Source organism: Neodiprion lecontei, chromosome 4 (assembly GCF_021901455.1).
Source record: "Neodiprion lecontei isolate iyNeoLeco1 chromosome 4, iyNeoLeco1.1, whole genome shotgun sequence".
Lineage (NCBI taxonomy): Eukaryota > Metazoa > Arthropoda > Insecta > Hymenoptera > Diprionidae > Neodiprion > Neodiprion lecontei.
This window is the reverse complement of record NC_060263.1, coordinates 10,419,780-10,445,270: the sequence shown is the minus strand read 5'-3', so window position 1 is coordinate 10,445,270 and position 25,491 is coordinate 10,419,780. Positions and strand designations below refer to the sequence as shown.

Below are 25,491 nucleotides of genomic sequence, written 5' to 3'. Positions count from 1 at the left end.
GTAATCAATCAAATAAATCATTGACAGGGTCATTAAAGATCAATTGGTTATAGTACAAAACTATGGAACGGTAGGTTTTTATGCTCAACTTGATATATATGCTTATGGTATATAAACAGTCATGTCGCAAAAACATTTTGTATCAAGGATTATGTATGATCCTAACCATATTCCATTCCATTGCCGTATTGCTGCATTGTACGAGGCCATAAAAGAATGTGATTGGCGAAATATTATATTTTTTAAAACAAGGGTTTTAGTAATCGTGGACGTTTAACGTAATCACTATTCACTGTCAGTTTTAATAGATTTCGATAAGATTTGCAAGATAAATTTTCAGCGCAGACTTTTCTTTCAGAAGACAAGAGCAATAAATTGCAAGAAGTGAATAAGAACTTCAACTATAATGAAATAGAACACGGGTACAAAGATGAGCAGGAAAAAATTTTACATAAGGATTCGAATACCGGCCAGAGTCTCCACACCAGAAATTTTGTTTCCTGCTGCTAATTAGTTTTGACCCTTTTTCTCTTTCAATTGAATTTTTCATTTGTTTTCCATTTCATTGTCTCGCATTTTTTGAACTTGATCCACCCCGATATTCGTTTTAGAATCAAAATTTTTTGTTTTTTGACAAAATATTCAGTGCGCAAATTTATTCAAAATCAGTTTGGGCTAGCAGTAATATTACAAATGATCTAATTTTTTGCGAATGTCGCAGAAACTAGCTGTTGGACCTAACGGCCGAGTGCGGCCTAGGATTAGGAACCACCGACGCTCACGCGCAGTCACCCGGCGCAGCCTTGTAAAGACGGATTGCGCAGTCTGTGCACCACCGAGCTGAAGCCGTGATTAGAAAGAGAGAGCTACAGCTGGAGCCGACCCTCTCTGTTGCACGATCGAAAAAGTGGGGAGCAGCCACCAGGCGGGGAAAGCAATAAGACAAGAGGGGAGGTAAGCTTGTATGAGCTATGTGTTGCCCCCGCCAAAGAATTTTGGCTGCTGAGTGCCGAAACGTTCGAGGACTTTTAAACTTTGGGAAAATATTCTAGATCGAAACCGAAACTTGATTGAATTTCATTCGCGAGGGTACGCGATCGTTAACCAATTTTTATTAATAATCTACTGATGAACAATTTTGCCTACCGAGTGTGGAAACTTCCAAGGACTTTGATACTTGGTAGAGTCCTCCTTTAATGATCGCTAAAAGTGTTGAAAAATTATACGCGAGAGTATCCCGTCGTTTGCTCGTGAATAACTTTTGTTACGTGCCCGATACTGTTGGTGGTATGTTTCCTCGATTCAGCTCACGATTTCGATGAAATTGATAATTTTTTCCCGATTAATCGAGTAATTGATTATTTTTCCTCGCAATCGGTTTTCAAGTTTTAGTCCCATGAACGATGCAATACAATATCAATTTATGTGATTAAAGTCTAAATTAGCATCATTGTATTACTCACTAAGTACCTATTTAATATAACAAGTAAAAGATAAAGGAATATCTTTGCCTAAAATTCAAGAATATTTTGAAGAAAACCCTAAATTATCAAAAAACTTTTCGGCTATTAAGACTGCATGCTGAAATTTACGATATTTTAGTTTCGTAATAGTATTATAAAATATAAGATAAGATAAGAAGGAAGATGAGGTGATCGAAATTTTTGATTCTCTACTCATTATTTTCACTGAAGAATTTCCTTTTTCTGTAAGACCAATCCATCAAGTTCCTTGACCGCTAAAAAGTTTGGATTCACTAGTCGAAATTTCTTGCCGCGCCAATAGTTTGATAGCGGTGTCAAAATTATCTCTATTTTCCCAAGCCAAATTTCCCAAGTGGCTGTTTAAACGGGACAAATTCACCTTCATTTTACTTCTGAGAAAATTTTTTACGGTTTTTTTTTTTTTTGATCCGGTACGCAGCTTTGATTCCAAAACTCGACAAATCAATGCTTTTCTTATGTGAAAAAGTAAGGCTTTCTCGGGGTGGGAAAATATGGAGGAAAAAAAAATTCGAAATCATTTCTGAATTATTTCAATTTGAGGATTTTAATTCGAAACAATTTGAGAAGTCCCATTATCTAAATTCTATTCCACTCTCCTTACGGACAGGTCTAATATATGTAGAAAACGTACTACCACGAACATAATACATTACTTAAGAAAACAGGAAATGATGAAAAAAAAAAATGAGAACATACATAACAAAGAACAATAAATGGATAAATTAATAGGATATGCAATATAAATGTGAAACATTACTTCAAAATAAAACTTTGGGAAAAGAATCAAAAATGACAATACAGAAGAAACCACAATCCCGCCACTAAGCCAAAGATAATCGATCCATTGATTAATACAGTCCAAAAAAATAATCGAACACGACTCAACTTAATCGGTAAAAATTAATCGATTAATCCATTACTTCGCATTTTTTTGAAACGGTGCATACGAGGTTAAATATTTGTAAATTTCAGTATGCAGTCTCAATGACCGAATTCTTTTTTGATAATTAAGAGTGTCATTCAAAATATTCTTCAATTTCAGGCGAAAATATTCATTTATCTTTCACTTGTTATATCAAATAGGTACTTAGTGAGTAAGACAATGATGTTAATTTAGACTTTAATCGCAGGAATTGATATTGCATTGCGTCGTTCATGGGAGTGAATTACAAAAACTGATTGTGAGGAAAAATAATCTAGTCGGTCGATTAATCGCGTTTGAAAAACAATCGATTATACTCGATTAATCGGAAAAGAAGAATCGATTTAATCGAAATCGTGAGCTAAATCGAGGATACATACCACCAACAGTATCGGGCACGTAACAAAAGTTATTCATGAGTAAACGACGGAGTATTCTCGCGAATCATTTACCATCATTTTTAGCGATCATCGAAGGACGACTCTACCAAGTTCCGAAGTCCCCGGACGTTTCTGCACCTAGCAACCGAATTAATTCACAAGTTCATAATTATAAACAATCGTCTACTGTACAACCATGTGCTTATCGACAGTGATCCATGCTCTACCAAGTTCATCGTTTCATTCAAACTTTTTTTGATTATATCTATTCCATGGTAATTCCTCTTCTACGTGTCAGATCTAATTATCTGTGTAAGTACCGACGCCTATGCATTCCCAGGTTTGGCTGCTAGCTTCGGCGTCATAAAAATAAAAAAAGAAAGAAAAGGGTGCCACTATAGTGACTTCTGTGACTGAAAGAGTCAATCCTACTTATTTGACAAAGTTATATAAAACATTTTAGTTTTGATGTTTTATATTTGAAGGTTTTATAATCAATGATTCATTTGGTTTTGACATTGAGTCGCAAATCGACATACAAAGAGGCGTTTCATGACGTCTATAGTTCTTCATTGACGTAGACATTTCATAGAAACCATCGTAGTTTCTTTTGTTTCTTTATACCTAGAGTGACGTATTCATTCGCTATCTTGGAAAGAAAAAAAAAAAGAAAACACTAATCCAGACGTCAATTACTAAATTTATTTTTCATCACTTGAAGAGTACAAAGTACTACAAAGTATTCGCGAGTTTCAAATGTAGTATTTCTTTTTTTTCAGTGTTTTACCGACAGACCTAAACTGTTTCCTTTTCATTACTTTTTCTAAATGCACGATTACGTTTTTCCAAAATTATTTATTGATTTAAAACTCATCGATACGTGAATACGAACTTCCCACGAAGGTGTTAGAAAAAAAAATATATATTATATTAACTTCCTGATAACGTACATGTTTTAATTTATTGATCACTGTGCTTTGGTCCCAGACTTTTGGCAAGAGAAAAACGCAAAGTCTATACATGTGTTGTAATAGATATAGTGTGTGCCAAGAGCGAGTGGTCGTTTTTGCCCTTGTGCGTTTGCATTACTCGTCTGAGGCTCGTGCTTGCGAGCCTGCCAGTCACGCTGCAAATTTGACACGAGGGCAATAATAACCCACTTCCCGCCCTTGGTACACAATATATAATTTTGCAACACGACACATGAAAGTCGAAAATTTGTTTCGTTAGGGAATCATTCATTTGTGTTCAGTTACAGTCTTGCACGGCTTTAATTTGAATATATTATACGGCATTTGTATAACATCTGTATGGATCTAGGATTAGTCTTTTACTGGTGTTCGGATATTTGAGCAAATGATTCGAAACTTCAACAAACATTTCAAAAATCCACTAAAATCCCTTACAATCTTTAAATTTACACAGTTTTACTGAGTGTTAAAAATATTGTATAATGTGAATATGTTAACACCCAAATGAAACTTAGGCTGTGTTTACGATATAATAGTTTGTTTCAAGGTTAAAGGATTAGTGTAGGGGCTTATTGGTGACTTTTGTCACGGTGACAAAAAAATTTTCTTATCCTTTCTATAAAAACCTATGAAGCTGTGCTCACTACGGTGGCGTGATAGTCGATAGTAGTCAATCACTGGTGACATTTTATTCTATGACAACGATCACCAGTGAGCACCTACCCTTACCTACTTGAAAACGAAGTCCAGGTTTCTATCAATATGCGAGGTGGAGAAATGGGTTAGATACGATCAAATAATGACAATATTTGAAGATCTGATCACAAACGGTGCACTGAACTATCTTATATTCACACTGTAAATGTGATTATATTGGTATATTTTTCAACTAATGTGAGAAGTCGAATTAAATGAAAGTAATGCCGAGTCCCGTCGACCAACCAGCATCTCAGCAGAATTCGATTCTCATCACGTCCCATGGCGCTAGTTACTCCTGTTATATGCATAATAAACGTGCGATAATGCATATTTCCGCACGGCTTTCAACCGGTTAGGGAATCAGCGACATCGCGCGCCCTCTACAGCGTGAGAAATCGAACTTCCCATGCAGATATTATTATTATACAAAAACTAAGGTTGCGTTCTAGATTTACATTTTACCAAAGTATATGTGGCAAAATATTGGTATTTCGTTACTAGTGATGTAATGAACTGGATAAATCGAATTCTCATATGAGTCAAAATAAGCTTGTATGAAAATATTTCATCACCAAGTGAAATTCTCACCATTTTGATTATCTCAGGGTAGACGCTTTCTGTGAGAACACCCCGTCCCGCTGTGATGTATTCGACCAATTCATTGAGGGTATTACGTTTGATTTCTTTGCCTTTCAGATCTGTCACCGGATCCATAAAGTCGAATGCGACGCAGCATTGTCGCAGTTTTCTGTGGAACAACTCCTCCTGCTCTAATACTGAGACATCTGAAAACAAGAGTAAAAATATTTGTGAATTCACTACAATCCTTTTTAATTGGTGTACAAATCGTACATTGAGACACGTGGCACTTACAAATATTATAAAATTAGACTAGAAAATGCATGATGGGTGAGAAATTTTGAGTTAAAGAGTGAAGCAGCGTCATTCGCAATTGACTTCAAGAGAAATTTCATATTACCTTCACCTATTTCAATAATCACATAACGATATACCCTATTCATTATCCCAGGTGCGGGTCAAAGTTTCAAACGGTCAAAATCAAGACAAAATTATTAAAAGGTATTCTACAAATTTCTACTTTGTCCGTGCGTAATAATTCACGTTATAAATTAAAGCAGGTGTCACGATGATAGGAAAAAGTTAAATTGCGCGAGATGATAGGTGTTGATATTTGTAGAATTCATAGCGTTTGCCCAGCAAAATTGAAGAAAATATTTACAATAAATATTTTCAAGCGTAAGTTTGCCCACGTAACACATTAAAAGCTGTAAAACAGATCCTACGACCAAGAAAAAGGATTTATCAGATTAACAAGATATAATTATTCAAGTTAAATTTAGTGATGCCAAAGATTTGATAATTCACAAAATTAATATGTTGCAAATTACCTTGGTTGAACTGAACAATTTTGGCGACCAAAGTAATCAACAACTACGATATTTATTACCTTAACTGACAAATGGTAATACGGCGGCTGCATTTAGTTCCATCAACACGAATAGTGCGTCATTTCAATCAGTGATGTCAAAATTGTGTGCGATTCGTTAAAAGGAACGATACGGTTGATTGAACAGAAGAATATTCAATAGTGACTTTTCATTCGGTTTGTCAACTCAGGACAATAAGTGAATTCGTATTACAAACGTTATATTTGACTGGCTAAATAACTGCATTTGTGTGAATTGAGTGTACATGGAGCATTCCATGCCAACTGGACCTGAATCTGACCTTTAACCTTTCTGATTTGACTCAAGATTTTGGTAGATTTCTTTTCACTCTCGGAAGCACCAATTTTATTTTCAAATATTTCGAATCCATTGGAATTAGCTACGGTTTTTGAAAACGACCACGTAATCGACCCTGTTTAAAAATCTAAAATAATTCTAAAAAATCATGTATTCGATACTAAAATTTTTAATCCTTGCGCCAGAGTGTGCCAGCGTTCCCCGCTTATTTTTTTCTAGTTTCTTTACAAAGAAAAAACAATTAGAAGGAAGAGTCAGTTTTGCTGCTCAGATCCTCCTCAACAGGCTGGGGATTTGAAATCGGGTCTTTCTGTTCCGTCGTTTCGCACGCTGCGCTACTGCGGTCGGTGTAAAAGGAATGAATAAATAAATAGCCGATGGTCACAATGCCAACTTTTCTGTACGTTTTTTATATACTCTGGTAAATAATATAAAATTAAGAATAATATTGAAGGCATATGATGGGATTAAAAAAATTTGTTCGAATGTTTTTTTTTTTTGTCAAAACAGTCTTTACAATAAGGGGAAAAAAATGAGATTTATTGTATGACGAAGTTTACTATAAAACAACATTTTTTTGTATGGAATAACTGTTACGCTGGATCAACCTTATTAATTTTACATGAATTATTGAAAAAAAATCCATCCCTCGAACAATCGATTTCAAAATCCGATAAAATCTAAAAAACGGAGAATGTTCCATCAATGTGACGAGTCCACTGACGTTAGGAACTTCACCCCCTCCTCTACTTCTAACAATTTTATAGTCAAAATAAGTTCCCCAGCTATGAATTTTATTGCCGAAAAATGTGTGCAATATAAAAATTACTCGGTCAGTAAGTGTACAACTATTGAATGCTCTGTTGCATAGTAATGTAACTCTACAATGTGTCTCGGGGTAGGTGGGAAGGGTTGAAGTGATACGACGGTAAACAACCATAGATCATTGATATCAGTTATTTTATAGCGATGAAAACTTTTTGAACTTTTACAATGATGTCAGTTTTGCGCTTATATTCTATAAAAAAAAAAAAAAAAAAAAAAAAAACCGCATTAAGAGTATAAAGAATGGAGTTACACTGTAAAGGAAACGTCGTTTTTTTTTTTTGTGAGATGTCGGGAGGATTCGCTACACTTTAACACTCCCCGCTCGGCACAACTATTCGTGATTACGTAAACGAATTGCTAGCAGACAGCAATGTGGCGACGCAACAGCTACTTTTCTCACACTGGATAAGTTTGGAAATGCAAACAATATCAGCCGCATGTTTTTACGGCTTGCTTTATATTCGAACCGCCTGTATAAAGTTCGATAATTCGACTCTCATACCGCAGCACAGTGTTCCAATCTCTCGAAGAAAAACGTCAGGCTGACAGGTTTAATGAGACAAGATCGGTTATAGTAATAAGATTCGTCCGTTCTACATTTCTCTTGTTTTCAACCAGAGGATTTGTTTAAATATGAAACATCGTAAGAGGGCGCGAGCCCGATGCATCATAGCCTATATCTCGTACTTGCATTTTGTTATCATTGTCACCGCATGATAAAGCCTTGGCTACATATTTATTCAATTTATCTTCATTTTGTACGATTAATGTAAACCCCCTCATACGTTATTAACCTTTTTCCTCTTCTCGCGAGATCGGAGAAGTGCGCGTTTTATTTGGACGCCTCAAGCTTAATTTGAGAATCACTGACCTTATGGATGGCGATTTCTATCTTGGCAGAGATCCCTCCCTACACACTCAACTTGTACAAGCAGGTATATATTAGAAAAATGCACCCGTAGGCAGAATTACATAGACGTAGGTATCCGTGGATCGGCCAGTCCGTGAATCATTTTACCTACCGACGCAGTTTACGAGGGGATGAGAGTGGGTTTTGGAAAGCCGGGGTACGGCATCAAAATTTTAACGCTGGTAAATATTTTTCGAATAAGTACATCGGCGAGCAGGAATCACACGTGAAAACTTGAGGAAAGCATGCCGTTCTACCAGTTCTCTTGTATTTGTAGATTATGGGGGATAGTGGTTTTTCAGTAAGGGTTGATATTGAGGCTTCCCAATTATTACACAACTCAACTCAACTCAACAAAAATTTTCTGCCGTGATTATTTCTGCGAAGTTTGGTATTTGAGAATGTAGAATTTAGAAATATAATTATGGTTATATTAGATTGGCTCTAGTTTTTATTTTATTGCAGTATGTTATTCGAGATGACTCAATGTTTATAAGCTAATATCTCTTAATCGGTTAAAGTTAAGAAAGTTCCATCTCATTATCAGTACTATTTTATAGAGCGTGAAATTTTCTATAAGAATCTGTATTCAGATAGTTTACAAGTCAAGGCCGTCGACGTAAAAAACAAAAAAAAATCAAAAATTTTCCGATTTTTTTTACATGATATTCAAATGGAAAGTGGAAAAAATAAAATAAGCACCTCTAAATATCAATATTAACATCTCATATTTGACTGAGGTATTCCATTTCAAACAAATTTTTTTTTGTTTCCTTTTGACACCCTAATGGCCTCCCTTTTGAGAAAAAGAGAGAGAAGTATTTATTCTTTCATCCTGTTATTCACCCCGTTCGGAAGAATGGGATACCTCCGTAACGTATCGCTTGAGCCCCAATCTGGAAAAAATAAGGGAGGAAGGGTGGGCGGGAGGGAGGGAGGGAGCAGCACTGTACACTGTACCTCTAGCACGATAATAGGAAAACACGAACATCATATCTGTGTATAATCATTATAGAAGATGTGTACAAATTTCCATATTTGTCAGGTCGCGTCGCATCGGAAACAAGTGTTGCTTGTTTAGCGGCCATCGATTAATATTCGGTACAGGTATCAACTTCAACCGAAAACGTAGGATCCCTAGAGGCGGACCTTGATTCTAGAAATCTATTTTGGGTTTACTGTTCAGAATTGAAAGCTCGAAGAAACTGAATTTGGCTCGATTGCGATTTTCTTTATTAGATTTCATGTTTTTCGGTAATTTCAGAAACGTTTGTATCGCGAGAAAATCGCACCTAACCCAAATTTCAGTTTATGAAAAATCGATCCTGTGGGAGTTCAGGGGATATATTGACAATTCTAAAAATTCTCGATATTTGTATCTGAGACATTCCGTTCGCCTACAAATGTGGCCACCCTTTTGCAAATCTTTTTCTGCAGAGGTCTACTAAAACAGACGTACAGAAGTCAACTTTTCAGATAATTTAACAAACTTTTTTGCTTTCTAAGGCGGAAATCCGCAACTTTTATATTTCTGTCGGTTCACTCTGTTTCGTCTATTAATCTAGTCACAACAAGACATCGAATAAGCTGATCATTTCGTAACTGTTCTTACCTTAACATCCCCTTAAACGCTAATGAATTTTCAAAATAATAGTTTTTTCGCTCGGGCCAATTTTCGAAAACAACGCGTCAGATCCAGCTTAATTCTAACCTAGCGTTGTTACTATGCACACACATTGACACGCGTGCGGAGACACGTTATATGTAGATGTCCTCCCAATTCATACAGTATCGGAGGATTTAGAGGAGCTACTACTTGACAAACATTCACTCAAATTAGCAAAGTTGAGGGATAAAATCTAGTCAAGTTTGCATTCAATACTCCTCGTGTAATTTCAAGTTAATACCCAAGTCTTTCGGCTGTAAAACATAATTTTTTTTGTTTTGTTTTCATACAAGGTAATAATACCAGATATTTTATCCCACAGACTTTTCACGCACGTAAGTACTCGAATTATCATCTACATACGAAAACTATCCAATTGCAAAGCTAAAGGATTCTTCTTTATTGCGACTTTTAATCTCTGGCAGAAGGTCTCTGTGCCCGTCTCTAAGTCTCTACAGCTCGTTTATTTCCAGGAGTTCTTTTCCAGCTGCTCACCCCACGCCAATAAATGCGCAATGCACGTGTATGTTATACCGTATGTCAAGCAATTTTTGCGCACCTGAAATTAGGATTGCTCGATTTAAACAGTCAATATAGAATTCAATAGTTACGGGCTGTTGTTCTTTGATTGCTCACTATGGTTGACAAAGTAACGCAGGAATAGGGGTTTGTCGCCAATAACCAGCAGTAACACCGAAAATGGTTTTTACGCGATTTGGCGAGTGATACGCACGAAGCATTCCAACACTCTACACTCGCTTCTCAAATAACGAAACACTGTCATAAATGAAGGTCATCTGCCAATATTAATAATACCGAATTAGGAACGGTCTATTTTGCCAATAAAACACACTCCTTACACCAACATATACGAGTGTCATGAAGTCGGTATATATCAATTGTTGCTATAATTTTCCCGATATGATTGACCTCGTGATTGGCCAAAAAAAAAAAAGTAGTACCAATTCCAACCCGAACCACTCTGACGAAAAAGCAAGCTCATTCAGTCACAATCATAGACATATAGGAATAGACCGCGGGAGTGAGCGAAAAATGCGATAATCGCGTAAAAAGAGAAACCTGCAGTTCTCTCTTTCTACGCGACTATTGCAGCCGCCTACATGCTCGCCCATGACTGGCGCGGTCTATTCTTATATAACTATGGTCGCAACAGATGGAAACCAAAATCGACAAACCGTATGAAATGTAAAAGTGGCGTTACTTATCATATAAATCCAGCAGCCGTCACGACTGAAAAGACGCTGAAATCGTGACTCAAATCGTATATTTAACACAGTGGACAATCTTTCGTATATAAATCAGTGTCAAGAGTGATGCGGCCTTCCGCCGCATGACTCCAACTCTGGGAATTCTCATTCGTGCGATAGACGCTCCACCTTCAGCCGCGAATTATCAAGCAATCCGGGTAGGTTCAAAAGACTTTTTGCATTTATATACTGAAAGTAGGAAATAAAACTTACAAATTGATAAGATTTTACTCTGGCAGAAATAGTACATTGTGTCACAAGTGCAGAGAGTAGGCATTTTTCCATGAGCGTAAAATCTGCAGCATTAGTCGCAAAGGCGAGAGCTGCGTTTACACAAATACAAGTGTGAAGTTGGCGGCACGAACCGAAGGCGAGTTCTGCGATGTCACGATTACTAGTTTGAACGTAGCGTGAGCCAAGGGGAATGCTGTGATCGCACGTGTGAGATACGCTACTTTTCAGACACCTACGAAGGAAAATTTGATTTGATAAGCACGGACGGTGCCACTGATAGTTCGTAAAATTGGAGTTAGGTAACTTACGCTCAATAATACAGTGCGTACAATTGAGATATTCAAAAGTGCAGATGCACCCAAAAAAGCCCTAGTGTGGACAAACGACCAATTGAATTCTAGGCATGCGTGCGTTTACCGCACTGTTCCGAAATCGGGGACTATACGCACGAAAATCGAAGTTGAAAGCCGCCATTATTAATACGCATGCTCTGAAGTTGGTCGCTACTCGTGTTACGAGTTACGCTCTCTCGCACAAGTGTCACATAACTGTTTATGAAACAAATGCATGAGAACTGTTGCTTCTCGTGCTTGCTGCAGCGAGCTCGAGAAGCGAAAAGCACTAGTGCGGGAAATAAAATCGATCCATTCTACGCATGCGCGGTACCTTTATTCTATTCCTGTATGTATAGCACAACTTACGCCACTCTTTGCAGGCACAAGTAGCACTTCTCATGCACGCGTTGGATAAAACTAATTACGTACATGTTTCGACAGGACTTCAAAAAGAATTAAAATCGATTAAAATAAACGAAATTGTTAAACATAGTGGGAGACATGCAACGGATAACTGATAATTCCAATTCTGCAATGTCTTTCATGTGTTAAGCGGAACAAAAACCAGCCCAAATCTGCCTATGCATAGTTACCTCATCTACGTGTTACACAAATAACCAATCAACACTTCGACAATGACCTTACTGCAAATTGATTTATTAAAATCAAGCGCAGGGCGTCGTAAATAAATTTTAAAAATTTCACCGAATTATCCTCATTGCTTATGTACATAATATGGAATATGCTACGTTCTGATCAAAGTGCGTATTAATTTCGAATTTGTTGAATCCTCAACGAGCTTGTTAATTTCTACAAAACTTTGCCGGTGCGTTCATATCTATAAATACTTTTCCGAAAAAATTCTGCTCGTTGTATTTTTCGTCCGAATTTTCTCAGGCGCTTACCGGATTTCTGTTTCCAGGGTTGTAATGGCTCTTTTTTACGCACAAAAGCAAATCAGTTCAACTATGCGGGAATGAAGTAATCAAACTCTTAAAGATATCGTTATCACAGGTTTACTTCCATCACTGTCACTTGATACCTAATGTATACGTACAGGGTGTCATTTATTGAATGGTCGACATGAAATCTCTGTGAACGAACGCGAACAGTTTGCAAAAAAATCTTTACGTAGCAGATCTCTGAATTGACACAAGATTGAAGTTGTTAACTTTAACTTATAGATGAAGTGTTGAACAAAAATTGTTGTTTTGCAATCTCGGGATAATGAATTTGAGAAGTTGAGTTTCTAAAATATGAGTATATGAATATGTTGCATTTTATTACGACGAAGTCCGTAAAGTTAGTATAACGATGCGTTTTCAAGAAATAAATCAGTACTTCGCTATTTCAAGATTAACAGTAAACCACAGTTAAAGCAAAATGTAGTCGTATTATGCAGACTAAACTCTCTCAAAATCGTTCCAAAACTATAAATCAATAGTTTTCGTTTCAGTGCTTCGTTACGTTAACGTTACCAACTTCAATATTGTTTGTTATGTAGGTTTAATGAATTTTATACCTTCAAGTTGTGAAATATAAATATTTCCAGAAAATGGATTGTTACGTTGATGACCCTACGAAGTCATGAAATAACTTGAAACCTCGTGCCGTTCCAAAAGTAAAATGTAAGCTCCATCGAAGAATGGCCAGATCTTCGTAAGGAGCATTGTAGACGTCGAATATTATTCCATGCTTAATATATTACGAGACATAAATGCAACTTCGTGTCTATAGTTCTTGGAACGTCTTTTATCGGCCAATCGATCAAACAACTAATCGAAGTGTAATCTTACATTTTACAGACTTGATATGGACCACCACCCAAGCGACCGTTATACGACGAGTTTACACGAGAAATTTCCTCATAGGTTCAAAGTGTTTTCGTATCAAGTGCGCTTGGATGTTAACTTAGCCATAATCTGTAAGGAGTCATTTCCCTTCAAGATATTACGCAGTGAGAATTAAGATTCCAGTAGCGAATCGCCGTCATTTATCCTGGATACTCGTTGCTATATCTCGAGTAGGTACAGTATAAAAAAAACGTCATACTTCCGAAACTGATTGATAGCTTTTGATGAAATTCGCATGACCAAGACTCCCAGTCAGTGCAACGCTTCAACACAAATTACATCGAAATCGAATGAAGCGTTCTTGAGTTACCAACTATCAAAGATGATCAAATAATTCTTCTTTTTCTCCGTCTTCATTGCAGAACGCCGACCTTTCGAACACGATTCCAGTCATTCTAATTCATGTATCGATTTGAAATTTGAAAGGTCGCTTACTGCCGTCAAAATCTCAACCTCTATTGATTTTGGGCAGAATCCAATAAGAAGTAGAAAGGTTATTGATTATTTTTTAAAAAACGTTGTCAATCATACTTTCGGGTGAACGGTTGGATATGAATGCTTGAAATTTGAAAGGTGAATTTGTGCTATCGGAATCTGGACGCCTGTCGATTTCGAGCCGAATCCAAAATGTGAAGAATTGTTTACAATTCACAAGATTCGTATTATCGAGATCTGGACCCCTATTGATTTTCAAGAATATCCAACAACAGGGAGAAAAGTGAAATCATCATCACTTTGTAAAAATGCACGGGTAACGACCGCGATTTCGAATAAACGACTAGGTACGAATTCTTCAAATTGGTGGATTTATGGCATCAAAATCTCGACTCAAGTCATCGACAAGTCTCGTATGATGATTGTTCGATTGAAACATAATAACACTTACTACTCTTTAGATATCAACAAGTAAAAAACTCATTAAAAGACCGATCTCTTGTTTCGTTTTCATGTGTATTGTCATAATTTTCGGGTAAACAAAAAATAAAAAATTCTGGACATAACTAAATATGGCATTCAAATATGAGAAAGAAAAATTTCGTTGATTCAAATAAATATTGTTTCATTCAACAACCTAAACTATCGTTCTGACCACTTTCTCGTTGAATCTGATGAAATTTCTTTAAATCAACAAAGCATTTCTGTCACCACGTTTGATCCTCTCATCTGATAAATTCAACAAACCGTTTCTCCATTTGTACATACAGATACAAAATCGAACGAGATAACTAGAAACTACGTAAACAGTGAGTTAACTGTAAATGCTTTCACGTATAACTCTACTAGAGAGTACTCATCGGGTTGAAAAAATTTCATCAGCTAAGATAAAAATTGTATTGTATTATCATATTTTACACTGATACCCCTTTAATTTGTAAGCAGTGAATATTCACAAATGATGTGCATAAAGAGTAATACAAGAATAGATAACGCATATCTAGAAAATACAAAGTAGGAAATATTAAAAAATTAAAAGCATACCTAAGATGGTATAGCACTGCCTTCACTTATCAAATGCGATGAATAAACTTCTATCAGATACTTGTATAAAACCATTTGAAAATGATTTACATTTCAACAATTCTGTAACTATGATATTATATTATATTAGTTGAACAAAACGTTGTAAAATGCATAGCAAAAACATTACAAATGTCGAAGACGCTGCCAAGTACCCGATCACTTGGCATAAAATTGGAAAAAAATATCTTCGCTAGTCGTGGAATAAAGAAAAAGCTTAGCACTTCTGTATTGTCCCACACGACACTTTAGCAAAGTGGGGGTATTTAATTGGGAATTATTTGTTGAATCGATTTTTGGAAAACCTAACTATTTATTTACACGTTGAATATAAGATATTTGATTAACAAGATTACAAGTTGTATTATTCGTAGTGGTTTATAAATTTAAATCTTTATTTTAGTGACGTTGACATTATCTATTGATTGACTTTGTCAAAGTTCGAAATAGTTTTTTGTTACACCGATTAATAATAATTATTTGACTTGATGTTTCGTTAGGTTGAGATATTTGGTTAAGACTTGAAATTGCTGGGTAGTTGTTGTTGACTTGAGGACTCTACGTGTAATGACTTTTCGTTAATGATGAAAAAAGGAATTTGCAAGATTCTCGGAAATGTGGAGGGCCTAGGAGCTTGTTAGTTAGTCGATTTTTCACATTGGCCGATTATTGTGATTGTCGGGAATTTAGGATTGATCGAGAACTTGTACCGGAAGTGCTAGTTGTAGAAGTGGAAATATTTACGTAGGTGGGAAGTGGGAGCACGCAGGTATGTCTTAAAATTAAACATTACGCGACCCTTCCGCACCTTTGCGTACCTACAGTCCAGGCAGGCCAGCGTCCACGTCTGGCAGCGAACTGAGTGTTATAAATGGGTAAAACCCGCGCTAAAAGTCGCGTACGACTCCTCAATTATTTAATCATTGTTCGATATTTCATTATTGTTTAGGGTCATAGTTCCTTCAGCGCGGCATTATCTTGCCAAATGTGGGACCTTTGCCATTTCTAGATGGCTTGACCTGACTTGCGATTTACCTTCCATTAGAGTCCCAACCGTAAAAGGATATATATAGATTAAAATAAGACTATTTATATTAAAGAAATTTTGTTGATACGCAACAACTCCTATCCTCCTAACAATTCCACAAACCGAGGCGGGTTTTGACCGATCGAAGGTCACGCGTACTTGGGTCAAACGATAAATTGGTCGCGAATCGTTTGACACGTCGGTAACGCGCCGACGAGCTCAACCCGCGATCTTGGTTAGGAATCTCGGTGCGCGATCTTACCGACCAGTTCCACTTAATTGCGGGCCGAGATCCTGGTTAGGTTAGGTACTGCACAGCGCCTGTCGGCGGGTTACCGATGTGCCAAACGGTTCTCAACCAATTTCTCGTGTGTTCCAAACACGCGTGGCCTTAAATCTGCCAGAATCCATTTCGCTTTGTACAGTTAGCGTACCTTATAACACACCCAAAATTTGGAGCTCGCCGTTGTGTTTAAGGAGTGTGAACTTCGCTATTTGAAATACATACGTTTCTATTCTACCTTTGCTACAAATTTTGTCACGGGATTACTTTTTTTTCGCAAAAAAATCTGTAACTTTACTGTGAGAAATGAATGAGGATCGTGCTACTATTCGGTGAAAAATATGCGTTCAAAGTTGAAGTAAAAAGTTTACGATTTAGGGGGATTATTTTCAGTAGATTACTCCCTTAATGCTTAGTCACACATCAATACCGTCCATACATCATACAATACTCAGTACAACTACAACTAGATTTTGATAAAAATTTTAGATATTCTGAGAAACTAGTGTTTTTTTTTTTTTTTGTTTGTCGATATGTATTCATCTTGAACATACCTAATACTTATTTATGTTGAAATAATCACCACGTTGAAAAAATCTTGACCAGGCCTACTTTCGGATGTTTATCGGGATGCAGATTATAGGAGCAGCGACTCATGAACGCTGCCGAGTGGATAGCGCGGTGAATTCAGTATTCACAACCCGAAATGTACCTGAAGTTCCGATCGATCAGTCTTTAACAATCTTTAGTCACCGCAGGTAATCACTCGAACGCTGGCCCAACGCTGGCTGCTGAGCTTCCGACTGATTGCTTCGTCACAGTCTCAAGCAATCGGTTGCAGTTATAAGTTTAGTCACCGGTAATCACTCTGAATGCTTATACACCACTCAAATAAACGATATTGACAGGACGGAATTCAAATACTTAATTCATGATCGGCAATAATTCGTGAAAAAATAACACTAGATAATGTCCAGGACAGCATACGTAATAAGGATCTTGGTTATTGGGATTGCAACCCAGCACGTTTTTGAAAAAAATTTAAAAAAAAAATAATAACGTTAAAAAACAGCAACTGATAGTTCGTCGATTTAGCAATTTTGAATTTTAGGCACGTGGAATACAACGCGAAACCGACGTACACAGCCGTCTATTTCGATCAATATACAGGGTAACCCAGGACCAGTGCCCCATAGGCTACCTGTGTTTTCCTCGTGAAAATCTGCGACTCACACGTTTTTTATTTCTCAGAGGAAATTTATCGTTGGCGAATTACAGCAGTTTGAAATTGGCCAATTTAGCAGCATCTGACGCTTCAGAACAGAACGAAAACAGGGCTGGTAGATCATCGTTTGACCGTAACGCGCTAGGCAACCTTCCCAAGTAATCAGATGCTACCGAATTAGCCAATTTCGATTGGCTGTAATTCGCAAACAAATTTCCTATCGAAAGTAAAAAATGTTTCAGTCCCAGATTTGCAGTAAGAACACATTGGTAGCTTATGAGGCGATAGTCTTGGGTCACTCTGTATATGAATACATCTTCAATAGCGAAATAAATTATATCAAACATAATACTACATTGAGAAAAATTTCATTTGTTATAGTGACTAGAAAAATTCAGTAAAAAACTGTTTGAATATTGTTGGAATTACCCTAAACGAGGTACAGCTAACCATTTTGCGCTATTGCCGATTCTTTGTTGGTAATTGCAACGCAAAATCAGTTTGTTCGGTTTACTCTACTTTTTTAGTTAAATAAGGCTTTAACGTCAAATTATCGTCGCACAACCATTAAATTTTCGCAACAGTTGCAAGGAAATATAGTAACAGTGATCCTAATGAGAAAGAATAGTAACGGATACTAGACTTTCTGGTAACAGCTACAAAACTAATTTTCATTTTGTACCTAGAAATATATTTTTCGATTGTGGTAAAAAATGAAAATAGTTAAAGACTGAGCGGTAATCGGAACTAAAAATTTCTCTCAGTTTAATAATAGCATTAATAATAATAACAACAATGATCACTATCAACACCCTTCATACTCGATATGGCACGTCCCCATAAGGCCTATGCAGGGAGAAGCAAAGGATGAATTAGTGACCATCATTATACGTCTGCAGCTGTCTTAAGATACTCAATAGAAAGACCCGCATTAGCTTGAGGGCAGAGAAAACTGCAGAAGCCGGGACCGAGTTCAAACCTCAGCTTTAGTCTAGTCACTTGGTACTCGGAAAGGGGTCTAGTAGGAAAGTAACAGTTTAACCGCAGAAAACGTTGCCCTGAGGTAACCCGACCGAATTCAAACCTCAGCTTGTCAATTTGGCGTATAAACGACGCGACCCGTCTCTCATTTTTTGCGAACTTTCGCTCAAGTGCTCTTCGACACGCTAGGGACTTACCATATGAGGCGTTTCACGTGAAGCGGACAGCGAAAAATATGCGAGGTTCTGAAATTCGTTGATATTTGGCCGAATTGTACTTCTAAAAGATACGAATGTGAATACCCAAATTTTTTTTTTTTTTTTCTTTTTTTTTGTAATGAGGTTTAGTTCACAAGTTATGGCCCTCTAAAGAACAGACGTCATTGAAATAGGGATTTTTTGGAAATAGTTTTTTTCTAATTGAACAACTTTACAATAAAATATTGAACACGCTGGTTTCTATAGAAAGTTGATTGTTTTTTGCAATTATGAAATTAGTTTGGAAAACTGATTTTTTTTTTTTGTAAAAAACTTGAAGCAAATGTTTAAAGCCAGAATTTTTGACAATTTCGACCTTTTTTTTTCAAAAAATTTAGAGACTAGGTTAACGTTTGTAGATAGTACACTAATAGTTTCAAAATAGAATCAACATTAGTTTATGAGATGGATGAATTAAAGTACATACGTGTCGCACTGAGCGTGGAACCTGACGGTTGCTTAGGTCGCCGGTCGGCTGGTTTGCGCGAAAAAAGAACATACTTACAATTAGTTAGTAAATGTGGTGCGATGTCACCTATGTAGGCATAAGTACTTTAAATTTCAAAATCAATATTGTATACTCATATTATATATTATATACTCCATATTTTTTACAGTAGAATTAGGACAAATATGAACGAATTTCAAAACTTCACATTATTTTCGTTGTCCACTTCACGTGAAATGCCCCATTATTGAAAAAACCGTTATTTCGTGATTTTGGAATTGTTTGAAATTCAGTAAACCGAAATGAAAGAAAACGCAGTCATATTTCAAAATCTTGGTTCCTTGAAAATCATTTTAAAATTAGGAAAATATGTATTTTTCTCCTGATGTTTCGTTACATTAACGTTACTAAATTCAACCTCATGGAGACTTCAACTTAAGTCCTCCCGTTCCGTAGTCTCGCACGCTGGCACAACGCACGCCGGTAACTCAAGATGTAAATGAAAAAGGGTTCGATCCCTGTTACCGCCATTAACTTTCGGAATCACCGGAAATTTATGAATTTCACACTGGTTAAAGATCAACTAATTTTTCTCACCACGGGGATTTTTGCCGCAAACGGTGCGAAAACGGTTAGGCTAAAGTAAAAATGTATGTAAAATGAGTGAAACCACCTGTGTTCAATAGTTTAACTGTAAGAACCGCCCATGAAAAGACATCGAAAACGCTTCGTAACATCAATAAATCTCAACAAAGTCATGTCTTCTATTTCATTTCTCAGGTGATTAAAAACATGATAACTGAACTCATTATAAATGATGAATAGTAAGCCAATGTCTTCGTAAAAAATACTTTAACCTTGCACGAAATTTCAAATCTAATTACGTAAATTGATAGATAATTCATTTACAAATAAAATGAGCCCTATTTCATTGAATCATTCAAACGATGCGACTTTTTCATTCTGAAAAGAGATTCGGTAACAGTGTTTACTCACAATTATTAATAATTGTGCCATCGATAGCTAAAATTTAAGGTTTTACAATTTTTTTCAGTGTTAAGGAAATATTGTTTCACGTGAATTCAAGTACATTACCTTCAGTTGCACCCTCAAACTTCGACATAATATCATTACTGTCTTTACAGCTCTTTGACTGGACTGTACGTTTGATAAATCCTCAGAATGCTCATTTACGTAGGTTGGAATAAAAACTTATTCGATGCAGTAAAATTTGATTGAGTAATAAGTAATCTTAATACAAACAAATAAATCTACATTTTCGCGATTAATCGATTATGTAATGTGTTCACACAAAACTAAAAGCAATAATTTTTTTAATATTTATCAACACGGATTTCGTGCCAAAATAGCAAAAAAAATATTGTCTTATAATGAGTTGATAATTTGATCCTACAATTTTGTAAGTGAAAGAGTTCTTGTATATGCAGGAAAAAAAATTATAATCAAAACATGCAGAATTTGACACTGTAAGTTAAACGGCAGCGTTGGGATATTGAACCTAAATGAAAAAAAATTGTTTTGCTGATAAATTTTTTGTCAGCTCCCCGTAAGAAAGCTGCTGGAGTGTGTTTGACATATTTAACACTCTAAACGCTTTACTTGCACATAATTAAGTAAGAAGTTCTGGATGAGAATTAATCCCTAATGGAAACCGACAATTCGTACGCCTCTAAACTTAGACTGGCCACATCGTTTTTCGAAATGAGATCAAAATTGTAATTTCGTGCTATTTTGGTGCTAATTCTGTGCCCAAACGCCGATTTTGGTGCACCAAGCCCTTTCGAAATGTGCGAGGCCAACCTGGATTTACAAAAATTTGGACCGTCCACAAAAATTTGACAGCGAAGGAATTCAGATATCCCAATGAAACAAAAATCAGAATTTGGTGCTAATTTGATGCTATTTTTATATTTCAACCCCAATTCTAGTGCCTCTAACCCCTTTCGAAATAGCCGTGGTCAACCTAGGCTGATAAAAAGTTGGAACGACCACAAAATTTTTTTCCCGAATGCATTAAAATGTATCGGAACGAGGATGAGACAGAAATTTGCTACTTTTTTGTGCTTTCAAAATACATAAGTGTGAATTTGAACCAGCCATCCCTCCGGTGAAAAAAGCACCCTAAAGATTCAAATACGAAATAAACTCACTCCGTGCCACTAAAAATGTTAGAAAAAAAAAATATATTTTTTTTTCGATACGATAAATTGGAGTAACATGATTCGATCAACCCCTAATGATAACGTCTACCTCTTAGATAAATTGCCATGTCACAAACCTTGGAAATTCACATCATTAGTGGTAGTTTTCTTACAATGAGAACACCTCAATTTTCGGAGGAATAAGTAGGAAATAAATTGGTACGAATTCACCGATTTCTGTGATTTCAGAATACTTACTTATCAATTATTTATCCGCACTCCCTGAGAGCGAAAATCCGCCGGGGTTTTTTTTGCTCACAAGTGAAGTACCCCCAGATTTCAAGCAAACGAGTTCAAATAATTCGGTGCTGCCTTGGCGATTTTGGTGCTCTTAAAATATCGAGCCATTGATTTTCATCTATAATTCGTCGATGCTAAAACTCGACAGCAAAACGTAGTTGTACGAAAAATAGGTGAAAAGACTAAACGATACAGTAGCTCAACATATTATACCAACACCAGCCTAAAATTGAAAATTTGACTGAGCTATCGCGTGACATAAATCCCACTGCAAACTAGAGGTTACTTTGCTTCACTCTTCGTATTATAAGACTATTAACTCAATCAATGTTATCAGGACTGCGTTAGCCCACAAGCGCAGGGTTTTAATTTCAAACGAAAACTATGACGCGTCTGGGGTATAATACGTTATGCAGGTATAACATAAAATATCACTAAACGACGGGAATTTCAATCGACTCGGAAGAACGGAGATCGATTAATTTAACGAGTTACATCAAAAATCACTGACCGCTGAAAAAGAATGAGATTGAAATTTGTATCCACTGACTTGACAATGCAATATTGGAAAAACTGATCACGTGATTATCTTCGTATACATAACAGAGGTACAAAGGCAGGGTAGTGGGGTAAAAAAATTGCGATAAAGTTGATCCCTGACTCTGTGCTCAAGGAATTACCGTGTGAGCTTGGAATGAAAGTGCATGGAGGAGGCGGCTTATACGCGTGAGGTTAAGTTGAGTAATTTATTCATGTTGCAGTGGAAGAACGTCAGATTTCGTAGTGCAGGGTATGAAGTAGTCAACGATAGCTGCGGTACGTTACGGAGACACGAGGAATGACCGAGGGTGATGTTGCTGAGGGTGGGGTCACAGGTTGCGCCTCACCCTCCCCTACTCCTCCTTCCCCTCCATCGGCCCATCTCCGGCGTATTGATTCTCCAGGTGGAGCGGCAGTCTTTACCTCTCTCATTCGGCCACCCCCCACAGGAACAAAACACTTGAGATCAGCCCGAGGACCCTTCCTCCTCTGTTTTACCGTTAACGTCACGGCCTCCGCATCACACCAATGCCGAAAAACGCAACCTTTATTACCGAATCATCATGAGAATGAGTTAAAGATAGACAGATAGATAGACAGTTTACTATCACTCTTTACGGATGACCACTAGAGTGTTTCAAAAAAACCGACTATTCTTTTTTTTTTCGAAGAACATTGAAAAATCTTCCGAGTGTCCCTCAAAAATGACCTCGGTAAAATATGAGCTCTTAATATTGATATTTAGAGGTGGCGATTCTCGATTTTCTATTTCCCATTTAAATAACATGGGATAAAATTTTTTTTAAATTTAGAATTTTATTGCTCGAAAACGAATCAGTGCGAAGATATAAAAAAACATATTCTTGTAGGAAATTTTACGCTCTACAAAAAAGATCTGAATAAAGATTTGCGCAAGGTAAGTCGTTTCGGAGTTATCAGGCCTCGAACATCGAACCGTTTGAAATAATGATATTATTAATTTATAAATGCTACAAAACTGACTCATATCACTTAAATACACAATATTATTGATTTTAAAATTAAAACTATAGACTTCCAATGAAATGTTAATTAATAAATTTCATTAATCAACGATACGAGTCAGTTTTGTAGCATTTATGGATTAATAACATCATTATTTCAAACGGTTCGATGTTTGAGGCCTGATAAATCCGAAAATATATATATACACAATATATTAGACGATTAAAAACAGGAGTGTTCAATGTGTAGAAAATAAAAATTAAAGTCTCTAATCATAGATGCAAAAGAAGAGTATAAAATAAATTAGGATAGGGTAAGAGATAAAAAATCAAAATAAATGCGACTTAAAGCAGCATTATGCTGGAAAGTTGAGTTGGTTGGTAAGGTTAATATCGTTAAGAATATTGAGACATTATAAAAAGACAACAACAACATTGTCTATGTAGTAGGAGACGCGTAGTTTCCTACTGAAGATGTCAGGGCGTTTAACTTTCCGAACGTCTTTATGCGTGTTGTTCCGTAGTGCAATGGCCGTGCACTTGAATGACGTTTGATAGGTCGTGGAACAACAATTACAACGCTTAATACGACGCGGTGCTCGAGCTTAAGATTGATTTCTAGCCATTCTAGTTGCTTCGGATAGGGTGTGATACGCTAGTCTCGACGTATGTTGAGAACGAAACGCGCACACGATTTTCATAACCGATCAAGTTTCGGATTAAGTTCGTCACTAATGTCCGTGAGTAGAATGTTTCCATAGTAGAGTATAGGTGAGATGAGTGTAGGTACAGACAAGATTATTGCGCATGGTTGGTGGAAATACTTTATTACAAATCTCGTCTGTCTCTACCCACCAAAACAGAATGGAGTCAATCGTGATCCCAAGGTTTCTGGCAGTGGCCGCAAACAAAATAGGGATATTATTTACGATCACATTTCTGATCTCGTATTTCATCAGCTGGTTGATGTAACGATTATTTCCAATCGTCAGGGCCTTAGTTTTGCCCACGTTAAGGACCAATCTGCTCTTCTCAATTCAGCCGACAAGGCGCAATATGTACTTCCATTAAGATGGCCATACCAATCTAGCATGTTGGAGAAGTAGTCGTTAATTAAACGCTTCTCAATTACGAAAACAAAAAAAAAAAACGTGACGATTCCAGCGTCCATAACATTTTGAATTGCGGTTTGCCGCGTCAACAGTTTGGTTTTTCGAAATCAGGAGTGGAATGCCGGGGGGGTCCTGGAAATCCTGGAAAGCGGGGCTCGCGTCTATTGGCCTTGACTGATTAGCGAATAATTCATGGATCAATATACTAACAAATTTTACGTACGTACAACAAATTTTACGCAACGATGATTTGCTGGAGAGTAAAACATCAGGGGAATTGTTCAAATTGAGCTTTATTTTCACTATGTGGCTATGCCGGCTTAACAGTGATCTGGGTTTGCCGCGTTTTTTTTTTTTTTTTTTTAACGGCTGGAGCGAAATATTCTTTTTTTTTCCACAATTAAAAAGCGTGTAATCACTGACTAATTCTCCAATTTCTGTTTACTTGTCATGCCGCATCGGCTGTAGCCAGCTTAACGAAGGTGCTCCACCGTTAAAAAGATTGGTGAGGCAGGTGAGCCTTTTGCCACACCGAAATGGTACGCTTCGAAATTGACGAGGTAGTCAGGAGCTATACCATGGCTCTGCTGATCAGCGTGTCCGAGACACTTCTATTTATACGCAATTCTCAATGCCGCGGACGATGTCCAAACGACGAAAGGATCAATTCCGCCTTGCGCCTTGACCGTCCGTTAATCCCTGTCCAGCGGTGCGTTCTCTGTGCGTAGCCTGAGTGCGTCCGTGTGGTCGGTTATTGTCGTTTTTAATTTGGCTTGCCGGTATGGTGGCCGAACACGTTACAGTAAAGTACATATCGTAATACGCCAATTTATTTGCACAGTACATTTATGAGGTTGAAGTTCGTAACGTTGAAGTAACGATGTATTCTTAGAAGAAATTGTATTGTTGCAATCTAAACATTGTCCAAGATTTAGTAAAGCATAATGAAGCAAAGCATAATTCTCACTTTTCGCAAAGTCGAAACTCAGCTCGCGCAAATTTATTTTGATATTGTAACTCAGCGATTCTTTTCTCAATGTCTCGTTACATTAACGTTACCGACTTTAAACTCGTTAGGACTTCATATTTTTATGAGCCCAAGCTATTCTAATAACATACAGAGTTTGTTGCGTCAAGTGAATACGGTTCTCCACTTCTGGGTACCGTAGAATTTTGTAAATAATTATAAAAATTCGAACGACGTGCCCAAGTTAGGCAATTATGCAATGACCCAACAGCATGCAGCGATAAAATTATGATAACTTTTCATGTATATCTTAATATTTGAGCTATGTGTATTAGGAAATAAAGGCTGATG

At 36.8% G+C, this 25,491-nt stretch overlaps 1 protein-coding gene and 1 long non-coding RNA gene across 3 annotated transcripts in view; one reads left to right on the top strand and one right to left on the bottom strand.

Moving 5' to 3' along the window:
* The window catches only part of LOC107220968 (serine/threonine-protein phosphatase 2A 56 kDa regulatory subunit epsilon isoform), a 96,382-nt gene that overhangs the window by 40,658 nt on the left and 30,233 nt on the right, over nt 1–25,491 (bottom strand). For both annotated transcript variants that reach the window (XM_046736420.1, XM_015659791.2), the window contains exon 3: nt 5,066–5,262. In XM_046736420.1, the coding sequence (XP_046592376.1) occupies nt 5,066–5,262 (197 nt within the window). The remainder of the gene's footprint in view (nt 1–5,065; nt 5,263–25,491) is intronic.
* On the top strand, nt 6,292–25,429 carry LOC124293846. The gene is made up of 3 exons (XR_006903718.1): nt 6,292–6,348; nt 12,642–12,647; nt 25,419–25,429. It is a non-coding gene; the product is annotated as an uncharacterized LOC124293846 (long non-coding RNA).